Source organism: Pimephales promelas, chromosome 1 (assembly GCF_988280905.1).
Source record: "Pimephales promelas chromosome 1, fPimPro1.hap1.1, whole genome shotgun sequence".
Lineage (NCBI taxonomy): Eukaryota > Metazoa > Chordata > Actinopteri > Cypriniformes > Leuciscidae > Pimephales > Pimephales promelas.
In genome coordinates, this window is record NC_142769.1 from 28,918,312 (window position 1) to 28,937,237 (window position 18,926).

General features: G+C 36.3%; 2 protein-coding genes across 3 annotated transcripts in view; both read left to right on the forward strand.

Moving 5' to 3' along the window:
• The window catches only part of ube3c (ubiquitin protein ligase E3C), a 33,529-nt gene extending 24,860 nt beyond the window's left edge, over positions 1-8,669 (forward strand). The window contains exons 20-24 of the mRNA XM_039688553.2: positions 1,786-1,998; positions 3,727-3,915; positions 4,114-4,180; positions 4,598-4,728; positions 7,997-8,669. Of these exons, the coding sequence (XP_039544487.2) occupies positions 1,786-1,998; positions 3,727-3,915; positions 4,114-4,180; positions 4,598-4,728; positions 7,997-8,167 (771 nt within the window). The 3' untranslated portion in view covers positions 8,168-8,669. The remainder of the gene's footprint in view (positions 1-1,785; positions 1,999-3,726; positions 3,916-4,113; positions 4,181-4,597; positions 4,729-7,996) is intronic.
• Positions 8,670-12,951: 4,282 nt separating this feature from the next.
• Positions 12,952-18,926, forward strand: part of dnajb6b (DnaJ heat shock protein family (Hsp40) member B6b) — a 32,898-nt gene continuing 26,923 nt past the window's right edge. Inside the window, exon 1 of one of the 2 annotated variants that reach the window (XM_089129408.1) lies at positions 12,952-13,238. The gene's annotated coding sequence lies outside the window, so the exon portion shown is untranslated. The remainder of the gene's footprint in view (positions 13,239-18,926) is intronic. The other variant, XM_089129407.1, reaches the window with a different exon arrangement.

The window sequence follows — 18,926 nt, forward strand, 5'->3', positions numbered from 1 at the left end:
ACTGTAACTGTGGCAGGGTCCAACTTATTTTGATGATTTTTCACCATGGCTAAGTTATCGAGTTGGCTTTGGTAAGAGGTTTTGTCAGTAACCTGTCAGTATTATTATTTATAATAATACTTTTCTTTTTTAATATTTATCTTTGTTTATGTGTGTGTGTATGTGGTGACGTCATATATTACGTGAAATCTAAACTTCTTGCCTGATTGGGCCAGCTGCATAAAACCCTGTTAGCTTTGCAGCCCATATTTGTGTCATCAGCTTTAAGAGAGTTTAGACATCATTGCAAATGCAGAATTTGTGTGGTCCTGTTAACTGGGGATTTACACAGTACATGTGTCGACACATCACTTCACTTATTCATTAAATGTTTTGATTAATTTGCTTATACTTTCAGCTACCATTTAAAAAGTGTAGTACTTCCAGATCAATTAAACATGCGATTCTATTTAACAATCTAGTTTTCGGCAAATGTTTTTGTTTTATTATGATCTTTCATCATTTCATGATTTTTAATGATTGTTTTATTAGGTTTAGTCTAAGATGCTGACCAGGTTTAAAAATCGTTCAATATGTACTTGTAGAATTGCTATTACATGTCTTTATCAGGAAGACATAATGGGCTGGGTGCATTATAGATCATGATGTAGAAGAAAATGGCGTTTTCACTATATTGGAAGTTGATACTTGAAAAGAAATAGTTTTTATTTAAATATCAAGGCATGCTACAGCCATTTTTAACCAAAGACCGACCCTTGTGTAGAATTGAATTATTTTCACACTCTACTCTACACATGCCCTCAAATACGAACTGAGTCACACACACAAATGCCACGTGCTCTGGAGTTCAACAAGCAACGCTTAACTGTCCCTCTTCAAAGGGCAACAGAGAGGAAAGAGAAGGTCAGAACTCTTGATTGATGGCAAGTGTGTTAAATTTTTTATTGATTCTTAATGCTGTAAATTTACAAATTTATTTGGCAGAAACAGAAGGCAGCTGCTAAGTTGTTGGCGTTTACTCTCCTGATGGTGCCACAATTTGCATTAATTGCGTTGCCACTGCACTCACTTATATTAAAAGTCCCGGCCATTCATTAATCCTTTTTATCCCAAATCATTTTGGCACAATTTCTGGCAATAAACACCCATAAATAACCTGAAGGTTTGAAAAATAGGCTGCGTTGTGCCTCCATATCCTTATTGCGGCTTCTTCCCGGGAGCGACGTTATTGATAGGTTTCAGGAGGGCGCAGCACATATGTTCCCACAACAGGGCTCGTGGGAAGAGTGTTGCTAAGTGGATTATTTTGCATAAAAAATGTCCCATGTTTGAAGTTGCACGATTAACCTGTGTTTAGGAAATGCTCTGATTTACAGCCTGCGTGTGTGTGTGTGTGTGTTTTAGATGCATGCATTATGGAGATTTGGGAAATTTATAATCCATTTAGCTTATGTGGTTGAAGGATTTTAGTGCAATCATTTATTCAAGGCCTGTATATTTTAATGACCTCCGATATGGTCTTTTTAGGACTGTTGTGGTACTTTAGCTTTTAGGACTCACCATTCTTTTGCTTTTTAATGGAACAACAGGTTAAGGATACAGTTGATGTTTTTAAAGTTTGAGCTTCTTTAATATAAAGTGTCAATAGTATTAGGGAAAGATTAGCCCACAGGATATAGATATTGTCATAATTTTCGCCACCTACTTTATATTACATGGTGTTTAACAGTCCTAGTCTAGAGGTCATATTGTTAAACATATTTTTCTCTCTCTTCTGTCTCCCAGGCGCTGTATGAAAACATGCTAGTGGAATTGCCTTTTGCCAGTTTCTTCCTGTCCAAGATTTTAGGCACTAGTTCAGAGGTGGACATCCACCATCTGGCCTCTCTAGACCCAGAGATGTACAGAAACCTGCTTTTCCTCAAGAGCTATGAAGGTGACGTGGAAGACCTCGGCCTTAACTTCACCGTGGTCAACAATGATCTTGGGGAGGCACAGGTGAACAACACGCACCCCCCTTTTGTGTCTTTTCTCTCCATCTCTTGTTCTCTGGCATTGTTAATGATTGATCTAACTGTTGTTAGTCTTGGCTGATGGAGATAAAGCACGTCTGTCTAGATCTTTAAAAGAACTTCTCTGTTGACCAGCTCAAACATACCTACTGGGGGAAAACTGTGTAGCATAGTATAAGGTCTAATCCTCCAGCTTGATATCTGGTAGTGCCACTCCTCACTTCCAAACATATGAAAACCAACTCAATCTGTGGTGCATGGAGGGAAATCGTGTGTGTGCTCTCCACATTTGGTTCAAGTTTAAGTAAAAAATAAATAAATAAATAAATAAATAAATAAAAATCTTCTAAATTGTTAATGAAAGGAGTTATTGAATGTTCTGAAAATATGTATTGTCAACTCCGGTCAAATATTAGTAACAATTATGTCTTTATATAACAATTATATAACTATATATATATTAGGGCTCCACAATATATCGAAATTTCATATATGCTAGGCCTGTCAAACGATTAATCGCGATTAATCGCATCCAAAATAAAAGTTTGTGTTTACATAATATATGTGGGTACACTGTGTATAAATATTTTAAATATATAAATACACACACATGCTTGTATTTATTTAAGAAATATTTTCATGTACATGCTGTATATAGATTTATATATAATTTATATTATAAATACATATAAATATTTTATATATAAATAAAAAAAAAATTCTTAAATATACGTACATGCGTGTGTGTATTTATATGTATACAAAATAATTATACACAGTGCACCCACATATATTATGTAAACACAAACTTTTCTTTTGGATGCAATTAATCGCGATTAATCCTTTGACAGCACTAATATATGCATATCACAATGGCTTGCAATAATTGGGCTCATGAACTAAAGACAGAGAGAATCACTCACTGCTCTTGGCTGAATATGAATCTATATATATATTTAATTCATACAGCGAAAACTAAGCAGTGTTTTATTTTTGCATTCGATTATTTAGTTTCTGTTGTTAAATAACCCTATTGTAGGATAACCTGAACCCCTGAAACCTGTGCTTTACACTAATGTTAATAACACTTCTTATGCAACAGTAAAACACTGCTGTTCAATTCCAGAAGTTGTAGGGATGTTTTTTTTGTGACAACAAGAATGTGAAACACATATTTAGGTTACAAAACAGATCATTTAAGTTTATTTTACACACACTTTAAGCATTATCGTAACTCTAAGAGTTATCGCTTATAACATTTTTCTTCAGTATCATGCAGCCGATAAATAAATAAAACAAAAATAAACTATGACAGGATAGGTAACAGGGTGGTAGATATAGCCTAAATAGTAATTCAGTAGTGACTAGCTAAATAATAATTGATACTAAATTTTATTTAAAAAATGTATTTTCCATGAATGGAGAAAAATAATTAGTTTGATCATTCTTTCTTATAACTATGAATGGAAAAAAAAATTAAACTGTTTAATTCTTTCTCATTACTAAGATACCGAAGTACAAGTAAACTCTTATTTACTTTCCCCTTCATTAGGTAAAGGGTGTTCATGTGCACTCATTTCCATTTTGTTCCTCAGTTGCCCTTAACATTTTCCTCTGCAGCTGTACTGTTTCACTTTCAACATGGAATTAAATCATCACTGAACCCAGGGAGACAGTGCCTGTCACACTTCCATCTATTTGTTTCTTTTTCCAGGTGGTTGAGCTCAAACCAGGGGGAAAGGACATCCCGGTAACCACAGCCAACAGGATAGCCTACATCCATTTAGTGGCCGATTACCGTCTGAACAAACAGATCCGAGCACACTGCCTGGCCTTTCGACAGGGCCTGGCTAACGTGGTCAACCTGGAGTGGCTGCGAATGTTTGATCAGCAGGAAATTCAGGTAGCAGCTTACCTCGACGCCACACACACACGCATGCTAAAAATGTGAGAAAGGGCACATGTGTCTAGACACAAACCAATCAGTTATGGATTAATAATTATAAGATCACCAGATAATATTGAAAACTCTTTTCTTCTCTTCTCTTTTTTTGTTGTAATTGATTAAATGTAAACAAATTAAATCCACCTATATTTTCAGGTATTGATTTCTGGTGCACACGTGCCCATCTGTCTGGAGGACCTGAAGAAATTTACTAACTACTCAGGTACTACAAGAACACCCATCAGACTTTTTATCACTATAGATTTAGCTTGATTTACTAGCCTCTTACTTTCCTTCCAAAGATTTTATGTTGCTCTTACATTTTGTTTTGTATTTATTTGTTAATAATGGAGAGCCAAAAACATGCACAGGTCAAGTGTGTAAATCTTTTGATTTTAAACACAGATTTTAAGTCGTGTAGTGTATTCCAACTTTAAGTGTTAACTCAGATGCTTAAACTTTTCCTCTACTTAAAAAAGCTTTTAACCATGTTTTGCGCTAAATCTCATAGCTGAGATGCAGTTATTATCTGATAATTTCGAAGGGTTTAGTTATAAAAGACTTTAGATATATGCGTTATATTTATTGTGTATTATGCATTATATTTTTCATTTTCCTTAACTTTTGCTGCACTACTCAGGTGGTTATTCAGCAAATCACCCAGTGATCAACATTTTCTGGGATGTGGTGGAGAGCTTCAGTGATGAGGAGAAACGGCAGCTTCTCAAGTTTGTTACAAGCTGCTCACGACCTCCGCTCTTAGGCTTTAAGGTCAGTCACATTGACCTTAACCCTCTGAAATTATGATTTTAATTAACTTTGGGTTGTGTCTGAACTCTTTTAAGATGAGTTAATGTTTTATCTGAGCTTGTAAGGGGCCTTTGGTGGGTTCACTGGAAAAGTGAAATGTGCAGATATAACCCAGCCCGTGTCTGAGCAGCATCGATATGACTCGCACCTCTGTTATCGCAAATGAAGTTCAGATGAAGTTCATGCCAACTCACATGATTTTGTCCTAATTTCTATATTTTTATTCAATAAAGTTATCAGGATCCCCACCACAAAGACGTCTACTCCCTGCAAGGTGTGCTGCCTTAACGCAGAAATAATGAAGTGAAAAAGAAAATGTTTTGTCGCAGTTATCTCGTCATTAATTTACACAAGGGTGTACGAGCAAACAGTTTCATTGTAACAAATCATTTTCACATTATAACAGGTATCAGGATAGGCCTTATCTTGGCCTCTATTTGTGCTAGAGAGGTTGTGACCCCTAGCATTGTAATGTTATTTGAGACTTTTCCAAGTGCCACTGGGTGTGTGAAATCCATCTGACTGATAAAATGCCCTGTTGAACTTTAAACGGGTCTTGCTTGATGTTGACTGTATCTCGCGTGTAGTCAAAGGCCAGGAAATGAGGATGTGAGAATAGCGTCTGACAGTAAACACGGAAAATAAAATACAGAGCTTTCAAATTATTTTGACTACTTCATCCACCAACGATTTTCTTAGGATTAGTGTCGTCTCCAGGAATTCAACCTTAGGTCTGTTTCTTGTATACCAGAGTGTCAAGTCTGTCGGTTGTGCTCACTACACTCAGCAGAATCTGGGGAACAGAAAAATCATTAAATGTGTTTTTATGCCTTCCTTAGACTAACCAAGGACAGTAATTGTCATTTCATTGACTTTATTGCATCTTTTAATATCGGTCATCAGTTTAAAGCAGATTACTTTAGCCTGAATGAATTTGGGTGGGGGAAAATCATGGCTTCTGAGCAATTCCACAGATACGTGCTACTGCCAAAATTAAAGTGCGGCTGTTTAATGAATTTGACTTTGGTGCAGACGCTCCGAGGAACGGATGGAAAGGAGGAGTAAGAGGAAAAAGACGAAGAGAGACAGATCAAGGGGAGATGGCCTCCCACCTCGTCTGCCACTTCAGCCAGCTCAGCCTTAATTAGATGCCGTTAAACATCCCAGAATTCATTAGGGGAGAAATAGCCCTGTCACAGTGAGCTATTTAAAAATCATGATGGATACCCTTTTTTCAAAATGATGGCTCCCATCATGACATTTTCTCGATAAGCAACGATACTTTAATACCTTAATTGTTAGAAAAATTGGCCCCTTAAAGCAGGTTTAATCAGGTTCATTTTGGGGTTGAGCCTCGCAGCCACGTGGAGAATTTTTCCAGAAGGCTCATCTTGTTGTTCTTTCAGTAACCTTATATAGATCTGAAAAGATCTCTGTTTCGCTGTTGCTGTGATATGAGGCTGCGCCGGAGCACAGTGTGATCAGATACTGACAATAAACTGATGTTTTATTTGTGACAAACACCTCGTGCCTGGCTACTTCTGACAACAGTACAACTGGAACTTTCCTCGTAGATGGTCTCAAGCTGTTGTTGACAACATGTTCACCTAGTGTAGACACTGTGTTAAAGAAGTAGTTCACTTTTCAAAAAACTTTTGCTTATAATTTACTCACCCCCATGTCATCCAAGATGTCGAAATGAAATGGTTTTTGATGAAAACATTCCAGCATTTTTCTCCATATTATGCACTTCAGTGGGAACCAAACGGTTCAAGGTCCAAAAGACACTTTCAGTACAAACTGAAAACTGTTCAAAGGGCTTTAAATGATTCCAGACGATGAATAAGGGTCTTATCAAGCGAAACGATCGCTCAATTAAAAAAACAACAAAGTTTATGTTTTATTAGCTCAAATGCTTGCCTTGCTCTGTTCTGTGACGCACGTTTGTGACTCTCCTGTTCGAACAAATCTTTTTCCGAGTCAATTCGTTTGTTTCGTTCGTTGAAAAGATTCGTTCATTTTGATGAACGAGTTCGAACAGGAGAGTCACAAACGTGCGTCAAAGAACAGCAAGGCGAGCATTTGAGCTTATAAAACTTAAACTTTGTTATTTATTAATTTATTATATGAGCGATCGTTTCGCTTGATAAGACCTTTATTCATCATCTGGAGTCGTTTAAAGCCCTTTGAACAGTTTGCACTGAAACTTGAACCGTTTGGTTCCCACTGAAGTGCATTATGTGGAGAAAAATGCTGGAATGTTTTCATCAAAAACCTTCATTTCTTTTTGACTGAAGAAAGAATGACGTGGACATCTTGGATGACATGGGGGTGAGTAAATTATCAAGAAATGTGTTTTTCAAAAGTGAACCACTCCTTTAAACTGTTTTTACAATCCTACACTGATTTTGGCAAAGCTTGAGTATACAAAACTTGCTTCATTTCGAAACGGTTAGCACTGAAACTGATGATAACTTGCAGTTCTTTAAGTGAGTCAGATGTGCAAGATGAGGGTTTAATAAAAGTTGGCTGTCTATGCAGTGGAAATATATCAACATAAATCAGTGATTCAGGACTAGAGATAACTGAGAAAAATGTCTGTGGTGAAAAAAGGTTGGAACAATTCAACACTCATAATGCACTGGACTTGATCCGACTGTCTGAGCGAGCGGGATACAAAAATGACAAAGTTAGTTTTCACTAAATAAACAAGGATATCTCCGTGCAGGTAACATGGAAAAGGAGCACAGATTGTTCATTCACTTATACTACCGACAGTGTAACAATGCAAAGCTGGTTGAAAATTGACGAATGTTTCCTTTAATTCAGTAACCGTATCCCTGACTAATTTAAAGAGTTCGTTTAGTGATGGATTTGTCAGACTGATTCAACCCAGTAATGTCTTTCTGAATAATTCATTAAAAGAACTGACTCATAAGAGTCATTTGTGAATTGGAAGACAGTGGTCACTCTGTATGTTTTGTTTTGCATGCATCCCACAAAACCTGATAAAAAGTAATATTTTTGTGTCTTCAAATTTATTATTGGCATTATCTCACATCTACAACTTGAATAAAATCAAGTTGTTCAAGTTGTCGTTTAACTGAAAAACGAAATGTTTTTAGGTATTTTCCTCTCGTCTCTTCCAGATACTTTTTTCCCCTCAAAGTGTTTGAGTATTGCTTTTCATAGATGTTCATGAGATTTTGTGCTTTCTCTCTGTCTCTAGGAGCTGTACCCAGCATTTTGCATCCATAACGGAGGCGCTGACCTGGACCGTCTCCCTACCGCTAGCACTTGCATGAACCTTCTCAAGCTACCAGAGTTTTGTGACTCTCAGCAAATGAGGAACAAGTTACTCTATGCTATTGAATCCTCTGCTGGGTTTGAGCTCAGCTGAGGAATACGTCAACCCCTTGATGGCCTTGAAACGCAGACATGAAGCTGCGACTTTTGTCATAGTGACCTGATATTAAATGATCAGAATGAACAGACAGTGTGTCTGCTGTGGATGTACAGTGATTTATAGGTGTTGGGACCTAAAAAAAAAACAAATGCAGATGGACAGTTTGAAGTTGTGGCACGGACAATTATATGCTCAGTTTTATTTTTACTTCAAAAAGGAGTAACCTTGTAAATAATGCATTTATAATCTCAAAGCGGCATCAGGGAAAGGCGCCCATTGATCAAAAGCACTAACATTGAACAGGAACATCGGAATGGTGGAGATACGGAGGGAATAAAATGGCAGCGCAAAATTGTACTTTTAGTAGATTTCCCTTGGTTTTGCATTGCTTACATTGAAGTGGATGTTTTAAGACAATTCCATTTTACGATTTTAACTGCTCTTTGTCCCCATAGTGCAGCACATATTGAGTGTCTACCAATAAAGATGCATGCTTTAGCCTCGCTGACTCAAGAACAAGCTAAAACATGTGCTAACAGCATGCCTGAAATTTCTTCAGCACAGTAGGGATACTAAAGGTTGTCCTTGGTTTTAGGTCACACTGCTTCAGCTATATAAATGTACATGCCTTGATACAAGGCGTGCTAATATTGTAGCTTTCGCTGAACACTCTGAGCTATTAATTTTGCAGGCTAAATACTATTTTTTGGCTAATGTGCCACCAACAGAAGAATCGAATAGATAAGAATCATGGCAGAATGTGCGTGGTTAACAGGGACGGTAGAACAGTAGCACAGGTGTGGGGTCATCTTGTTTGAATCATGTAGTAATTATGGCTTAAAATTGACTGATTCTTGGGGGAAAAAAATCCGTTTTAAATTTCAACAATGTCGAGCTGCATTTCAGGCCTCAAGGTTTACTTTATGTTTCTATTGCATTTTACAAAAAAAATCACAGATTGTGTAATGTATTCCACATATTGGACCTTGTTTTTATAGCAATGGAGAGAGGGATGCTGACAATGTGCAATAATTAAAAACAGAATCTTTGAGGACATGCAAGTTTTAGATTAGTGGATCTAGGGGAGTTTTTAAGGTCAGACAAATTGATGAATGAAGGAAAAGTGTGACATGCCTAAGTTCTGCTGTAGCAAAGGACAAAGAGGTGAAGAATGTGCTATCAGCATCCTCTGATTGCTTTTTTGCTGCTACTTACTGGGTTCAGGATGGCTGTATGGACATGTTGGTTGGTGGTGGAGAGATGATGATAGATATGCGAATATGTATTTGTCTACACCTTTTAATGTTCATGCAGAATTTGTTTAAGACTTTTAAATGCTTTCCTCACCTTGTCAGTAATAACCTGTTCCCAACATCTGTTAAAGTAAAATGAGTAATATGACATGACAGCATACAGGTGCTGAATATTTGATGGTTTACAAACACTGATGTGTAGAGTTCGTCTCGATGTTCATGAGGAGCGAGGACAAGCAAATTTGTTTGTAATGATGTGTTTACCAACATTTATTAAGTGTATGTGCCCTGAATGATTTTATTTTTTTGAATGACAAAGACAGGTGTTCAATCTATGTATCATAGAATGTGTGGTAATGATTAAATGTTTTTTGTTTTAGTTTTTTTTTGCACCAGAGATATTAGCATCTTTTGTTAAAACATATATTTAAGAAAGAAAAACTGGAACACAGAATTTCATTTTGAGTTTAATGGCCTTTGACATATAATTAAAGAAACATCCAGTGATGGAACAAGAAAGGAGGCTAGTCGGTACCACGGATGCATTATCCGTAAAACATAAATTAATGGTGCGTTCGTTTGACATAAATCTAATAGGGCCCTGCAATGAGAGCAAGTAATGGCCGAAGAGCAGGGGGAACTTTTTTTTAATTCCACCCTTGGATCTCCATATATTCTCCCAGCCTGCCTCAGTGACGCCCTCCTCACTGGAGACTCCTCCCTCTCTGACCAAATTTCCAGCATTTTAGCAGAAATCTCAGCCGGGGGTAATTGGGTCTTAAAAAACTAACTTGTCTTATAGCTATGAAGAATTGGCCTTAATTGTGGGGAGATTTATTTGGGTCTATTACCTTATAATGGATTATAGCTGGCAAACTTAATGCCTCTGGCTATCAATCACACCCACGTGCAAAGATATACCAAAGGTATTTTATATAGCTTTTAGAAATGTTATTGCACTTAGGGTCAAGTCATTTCACACCGGAATGTGAAAGCTTAAAGATTTAATTTCAAAGAATTCATTAAGAACAATTAATGGGTTTTAAAAAAAACAACTTTAAATGTAGTATGTTTTTTTTTTTTTGGTTGCTTTTTTCCAGGAATAGACTAGTAGCTACTTTGTCATCCATCGTGTTAAAGAAACGATTAAAGTCGTAAAAATTCGTGTTTTTAATGTGTAAATAATTATAAATATATAAGAAAAACAATCTGACACTGTAAGACGATTTTCCTCAAATGGTTTGAAGTAAATTCACATTCATAATTATAGGCTAAATATAAAAAAATGTAACATGGATGTATTAAATATTACCATGATTTCCGTTGTACAGCTTGCTCAAAAATGAAAATTCTGCCAACAACGGTAAATTGGAAAGAATTGAGAGCATTGCTTGTTAATTCATAATCGCTTTTCAAGAATATTGTCATGCAAGATCTCTGTCCATAGGCTACTATATTTTCCGATTGTTATTTATATTAAATTATTAATACAATTAATAATAACAATAACAAATACTTTGATTTAGAAATAGACTATTTGATTTGATTTTTCATTGCTTTGTTGCTCTAATGGATCCTAAACAAGTAGCCTAACTCTACCGCATATAAAGATGAATCATTAGAAGACCAAGGGTGCCTCCCTGTGGAGGTTTTTAAAACTAACTAGTATCAGCTTTGAAAGGTAGGCAACACGCAGCATTTATAAATCATGACCTCTGTTATTACACCATAAAACGTCTAATTCAATCATTGGCATTGTGAAAAGGCACGGTATTATCTCACATGGTAAAGTTTAATAGTGCTCTATGTAGGCTAAGCTGGTTAAATGCGAACGGAATGATTGATCAGAGGAAAGGAATTTTCTCCCTCTGCTGGCCAATACTTAGACACACAGCGTATACAATAGAGCTTAAACATTATAGCAGAAACACTTACACGTTTTGCACACCACTAAATCCCATCACACCCCATCATGAAAACATTATACTCTCCAGTCTGTAACACACCACACACTTTACTTATACCAGTTAACTCTTTTCAAAAAAATAAAAAAATAAAACATATCTCCCAGAGAACAAATCAAAAGGGGAAAAGCAGCAGCCTTACAATAGGCTATGTTTTAGTTTTCCACATTCTTCTGACTTTTTGCTGCTTTTGACGTCTGAATGATACAGCATAATGGTCTCTTAAAGGGATAGTCCACCAAAAGAAAATTATGTCATCTTTTACTTCCCTCATGTAGCCTGGATGCCAGCCGAATTTAGCCCCGCCCACAACATTTAGGATGGGAATCTGAGTAACGACTTGGCTAACCCTCATGATGTCCAAACCTGTTTCTTTCTTCTGTTTAACATGAACCATTTTGAAGAATGTTCGTTATTCATTGTATAGACTAAAAATAGAATAGAAGTCAATGGAAACCAAAACTATTTTGTTACCTATGTACTTCAAAATGTCATCTTTTGTTGTTCAGCAGAAAAAAAGAAAGTCAGAACAGACTTTCAGATTTTTTTTAACTAGGCTATCCCTTTAACCAGTTAAATCATGTGTAATCTCAACATGGGGTCTAACAGGGGATACAGGCCAGAGCCATTCTCCATCTCGAACGTGCTCCCTGCCAAGTTTACATTTCATTTACTAACAGTGGTCATTTACAAAAAAAAAAGGCCTTCCTCCACATGATTTCCATGGTATCAAATTTCATTCCAGAATCCTTCACAGGTAACAGAAGGGGGAAAAGCAACATCTGAATCATGCATCTGTAAAATGTAATCCATTTGGTTGAAAAAAAAAAGAAAAAAAAAAACACATATGTGCCTATTTTTGTCTGTCAAAAAACCCTAAACATAAATGGTGTCTGAAGGGGTTATGTATGCTTAGTAGTCACTAATTTGCATGGTTATTATAGCCTGCTAAAGCTCAACTGGATTTGTTCTAGAATCTAGATGAAACACTGGTGATTGTGCTGCCAGTCACAGACCATGACCTCTCACCCTTCGCTCCACCTTTTAATGTGTGCAGCTTGCACTTTCACTTTCCACTCCAATTCTTCTGTCTGAGGATCATAACTTTTGGTTTATATTCCACTCTTTAGAAGCGTCTGTAGTTAAACGACTAAATAACTAACCTAAAACTATGTCATCTGCTTGATATTTATATAGGATATATATATATATATATATATATATATATATATATATATATATAAATATATATATATATATATATATATATATATATATATATATATATATATATTAGTTTTAAAATTAGATTTATTTTTATGAGTATAAACATTATATATTATAGCCTATTATATTATATTAAATATTATAAATATTAGTTGTCCATCTATAGGCTAATGCATATAATCTTGAACAGTCCGCTCCGCAAATGTTTGAGATAGGAAGATGAATCATTTTCTCTAATGCAGTCTTTTGATTCCCCATATTACAACACAATTATTCTACCTGTCACATCACACTTACTTTTCTCCTTCAGCTGTTTGGGTAACAGGAAGTGACGAAATTGCACAAGAATCATGCCGCTTTATTAGAGGTCGGCGGATGGTTAGAGAACATTAGTGGCAGCCCAATAACAGTGATAAAGGTTCATATTCGCCTGCTCCTTTCATATAGGCTAGGGAAGTTACTCCGATCACCTGAGATATTTATATATTTTTTTAAACGGACAGACCTCGGACCAAACAGACTAGGCTATTTACTATTTCAAATAAAGAAACTCGACCTCATCATTGGAATACACTGATCGGAGGTCCAAATAAAGGACCGGGATAAGGACACATAAGGTTTGTGAGTATAACCTTGATATATATTGATGTTTTTTTCGGTTTGCTATGAAAACGAGATGAAAAACATACGGTGCGTGTGTCAAAACCTAGTTTTGCGCCTTTGATGCCCAGACACGGTCATGTCTTTTCGGGGATCACTCGAGCGCCTTTTCATTTACAAAAACAACAGCAAAAGCAGCAGAGTTTTTAATGAGAATGGTAGGCATAAATAAAAAAGTGTTCAATGCTAATAATTTTACAAAAGACAAACGTTTCTACTCACTGGAGCCGCATAATTTGTCTTGACATCTAAAAGTTTTGATTAGATTTCCGATATAATTTTAAACGATTTTAACGTTTCACCACATAAAATAACCTATTTGACATTTAGCTGCATACAACACGCTCAGACCATTCTGTTGTTATTGTTAGTCAACTTATATAAGTGCAAAATAGAAGCAGTATAGCCTTAAAAACTAGACTACACTTAAACCATTATTCAACACGAATGTACGATAAGTCACCGTCACTTGGTAAAATGTTCTTTGACTTTCCAGTTATATTCCATGTCTTCTCACACAAGTTACCTGAGACGTGCTTGAGATTATTCTCACGATTAGTTTTGATGGTGTTCAAAGAGTTAAACTCTTGGACACCCTGCTCTTCAAGTAGCCTTTTATTCTTGTAGAACAACATTAGGACATGGGGAAATCTAGAAAAGGAGATTGCTCATGTTTGGCAGAGTCATCGTTTTTTTTTTTTTTTATGTAAAGTATCAGCGTTTCTTTTTCCAGGTTTACATCTGCTACATGGATGTGGAAGTGATAGCATCCTTATTACATTGAAAGAATTAACTGCATGTTGATGATGGTAATTAAATGGATTGTTGATTATTTTGTGAGGTGTAGTTTAAGTTTTGTTCTGCTATTTCAAACTGGCATTTTCATATTTATTCATCATATGGTTAATATTTCTTTCGTCTAATTTTATTTGAGATCAGAGTTGACAGCATAAATGTCTTGCATTTCAGTAGAATGGAGAGTAGTCCAAGTGGCTTGACTTCCCTTTCATTTGGAAGGCAATTGCATCACTTTAAGTAGTTCAAATCTTTTCATCAGGGATGAAATGCATAACGTTATACCATAACAAGCCAGTTTCACAAAGTTTTGAAATGGCATAATCTGACAGCCTTCATCTTAAAGTGGACCGACCAAATTCCCCGCTGTGTTTTGTCAATGTATCCCCAGTGTTGAGATTAATGCTATTAAACATACTTATTGGTGTAGTTTTTGACTTTGAGAATGTACCAGTCTTCATTTCACTTTGTCTATCTACAAGCTGTAACTCTATATGCACATTGATTTAAATGCAAGAACAGCCTCAGCTGTTTTTAAACTTTTTGTGTAAGGCTTCCAGTCATCCACTCCCAGTTATTTTAGTTGTAAAAAAATACCGTGAGTCTGACGGACATGTTTATTATATTATGTCACAATTATTTCCATAAACACATTGGTTTAGTCCATAATGCAGTTGGTGTATTACAGATGTTAATGTTCTGCCAAAATGATCAAATGTAAGATTTTACAAGAAGTTCATATAGCTTCAGCCTTATACTGGCCCTTTTTTGGACAAACAAGTTACTCTAGAAGGTTTCATTGATGCATAAAGTTACTGTAAATAAGTTTATCTTTGTAATGTACTTTAGATATACATAAAAGAACGTTGCTGTACCTGTTCAAAGATAAAAAGAGAAACTTAATTTAGTTGTCTTTTATAATTGTAACAGGCAGAAACTTGATTCAGTTGGCCATAAACCTCAAACACTGGAAGTATCAAGCTGTCCTCTGGTTCAGTCTGTCAAACGCTCTTGCCAAATAATGACTTCCATTGCCCTAGATAGCAATGGCTCATGTTACTCGGATTGACATGTCAAATACTCTCTCTTTCCTGAATTCACAAAGAAAGAAAAAGAAGAGAAAACAAATGGCTACATGGACAAATTGTCTTGTAATTATTATAGCAACATCTGGTCAACATCAGCTATTCGGTTTGTCGAATTGATCCTTCATTGACACATCCCCAAACTGTCATACTGACTTATTTTAGGACTGTTCATGTTGTGTAACTCTTTGCCTTTCACATGTAGAGGTCTAATTTAGCCTTTTAAATGACTAAACCAGTAACCTAAACTAAAACTAACTGAGCTGTGGTAATTTGGTGCAAGTTTGGCTAGAGTTATTGCCGTCAAGTGATCTGCTTTGAGCTGAGCTGACAGCCTCCTCTTAGTGCCACTATGAGAAGCCAGAAAACAACCTCCAGAGAATTCAGCAGCCATTTCACATCTGTTCACACATTTGTGAGCTTGCCCTGACTGCTGTTTCATGACAAGTAGCAAAGGAATGTGCAACAGATTTTGGAGGAAAATATGGCAGAGGAAAGATGAGGGTGACGAAGAGTGGACTGCTGCTTAAAAGTATATGTCCATGAAAAGGCTGTCTCAAAAAGGTGTGAAAGATTAACACTAGCATGAGTCAGGAATGTTGGCTGTTGTGCAGTAGGTGTGGTTTGAAAGAAATGCACTTAAAGATCCAAATGTGGGTGAAGAGAGGACTTGAAATAGTGGGTGTGTGTATTGGGAGTATTAAGAGTATTTGCATCTGCTGAAAGTGGATCATCAGTCAAAGTTCAAATCTTTCACCCCTGTGTTGTAGTAATTAAGTAAAAAAAAAATCAATCTTATTTTGATTGTGCTTTAATACGGTTTGTCGTATTTAAATCCATTCCACAGAATTCCTCGGATTATGCCTTATCACCACTACAAAAAAAACTAAAGTATTTTGTGAATTATTAAAAAAAAAACAAAAAAAAAAACAAAACAAAAAAAAAACAGATTTTCAAACTTATATTGTAATGGTTGTGGCCATTAATGTTCAGTATTAATTAGCTTTTGTTTGTCGACCATTTTTATGAAGTACAATACACAAGTAGATTTTACTGACTTATTGTAGCATTGCCAAACCGAAAATTGAAATTTGAGGATGCTAGGATGGCCTGCAGGTATGATATATCTTTCTCTATATTGTTCTAAGGTTTAAATGTTGCTAAATCAAAACATGCTGTGTGTTTCTGTGGCTGCATCAACCTGGGTAACCCTTATTTAGCCATTTTTAGCTGTACCAATTTTGAACTAATTGAATTTAATTTCCCTATTTACAAAAACTTGGACATATTAATCAATATTAAAGTGATAGTTTTCCCAAAAATGAATATTTCTTTCATTTAATACTCGCTCTAGACTTTTGTTCAAGAATACGAATAAAGATGTTTTTGATAGAAACCTGAGAGCTTTCTGTCCCTCCATTGACGGCTACACAACTGATGCTTCAAAAAGTTAATAAAGAGATCGTAAAACTAATCCAAATTGTGTGCTTTAGTCCAAATTTTCTGAAGAGACTTGATCGCTTTATATGATGAATAGATTTAATTTACTTTTATATAAATATTGAAAACAAACATAAACAGAAGCTCAACTTGCTTAGTGTGTGAGAACAAACCTCAGTTTTTGAGGAAGCTCAAACGTCCTGCCTCATTGAACCTCATTGGGTTTCACACATATTTTTGCCCCAGTTTGCAGGTAGGGACTAGCCTGGCTAACGTTAAGATTGAGACGTGGTCTGGGAGTCACATGTTCATTTTCTCGTATGTGAGGCGTGGTTTACGAATGCCCAGAGCCGTTTATTGGGTGCTACAAATGTCTATCAAATGCGCCTGTACGTAGCTCATATAGCCAAACGTTTCAATTAAGTGGGTAATCCATCAGCCGGAAGTTGAAGTCTCATGGGAGCCGCCATTGTAGCCATTGAGCCTGCTGTTAGCATTCCATTGACTCCCATTCATTTTGGCGTCACTTTCACAGCGAATAACTTTACATCCGAGGCGTCCAAAGACTCGATTTGTCCATTATTTATTTCTAAAGAAACACAACAATGTGTAAAAGGCCCAATTACCTTGTATCTTATGTTATGGCCCCATAGAAGCAGTTTTTGTAAAAATTAAACCTATTGTAAAAAAACTAAAACAACTATTGCGTTATAATGCTTTCCGTCGCACAGTAGAGAAATTACGGTATAGACAGAAGGAGAAGCTTGCACACAAGCGGGGGGATGTGGAGGCATAAAGTCGAGGGAGAAGCCCATAGAGAATCATAAAGTTGATCCAGCTGCTAGCTCATGGACAACTAGTATTCTCTCCATTTCTGTGAGATTTGGAAGGGAATTATTCCCATTTCACTCGGCACAGCTACTAGAAGACATAGAGGTTGCTCACAAGACAGCTGCAGTATGGCTGGCTATCATCTTTTAATGAGCTTTAACTTTCTCAGTTGAAATCAATAGGGTCCCTGTGTCCATTTCTTTTACTTTCTATGGTTTCAATTATACCAGATGACGTATGTAGAGCGACAGAAATTAGACGAGGGAGAAGACGATGGGTCAGAGATTTGTGTACTTGATGGCGTATGTATCTGCTGCATCGAAAGGTAACTTTGCGTCTGTTGCCATGTTTGATCCTTAGGTATATACAAACTTCTTTGGTTTTCGCATAGACGTCATCATCGTCTTGCTGCTCCCTCCTTGTTCTGTGATTGGTTCCCTCGCCGAGGTGAAAATCTGGTCCATGGTATCCAGACTGCCTGGCAGCATGAACAAAATTGTGCTGCGCAAAGGCAGTATGGGAAACCCAGGCTAGTTTTGAGGAGTCTATGCTAGTAAAAATCAGAACCAGTCTGCAGATTTTGTCCAGTCTTGAGTTGACATTTCACAGAAAATTGTTTAGTGTATGGTTTGGCACTGACTTGTTTTAGCTTCATGCAAGGGCCGTAGCTAAATTCTGAGCCCCCTAAAAAAACATTGTGGGCCCCCACTGCCCTAATAAATTTTTTTTTCCCATAACAGTTATGGTAAACATTCAGAAAATAAAAAGAATAGTGTCAAATGCAAAATAAAACAATTTAATTTTCTCATGTATTCATTTCTGATGAAGACTGCATAATATTTTAATAAATAAATAAAGGGCATCCATCAGGGGCAGTATTGTTATCCTAAACCATATCACGCATATCAGTTTTTCTGCGTCGTGTTCAAACCAACAAACTACATAATAGCAAAAGACATGGACTTTGAGTTCAGACTCAAAATATACTGTATCGGCATCTCTTATTAATACTTCTCTTTTTTTTCTTCTTCTTCTTCTTATTATTTTGTGTCCTTTTCCTGCAAAAAATATAAAATAATAATCAGTGCATGCATGGCATTCCATCACGCTAACCTGTCTCGTTAAAGAACGTTATTATACTGATCTCCTGGCGTAGGCCTACCTCTCTTTCTCATGATGTTACTGCCCAGCTAACTTTTGATTTCTAGAACGTTCTAACGTTCTTTTTTTTAAGCTTTGTTTTTGATTGGCCAGGATGGTTTTCTTGACGGAAACCGAACTTTAGTTTGTGGTTTGTAGAACTTTCCCAGAACATTCCATTCTATAATCTATTCTATTCTATCCCATTGTATAAGCTGTATGGAAGATGGTTTTGTGGATGCCTGTATTATAGAAACCATATCTTGTTGTTTTTATTGTCTAGAATAATTAATAAAAATAACCCGACCACATCAACCGTCAGGAAGGTTACATTTGCAGAATATCATATTTCACAGGT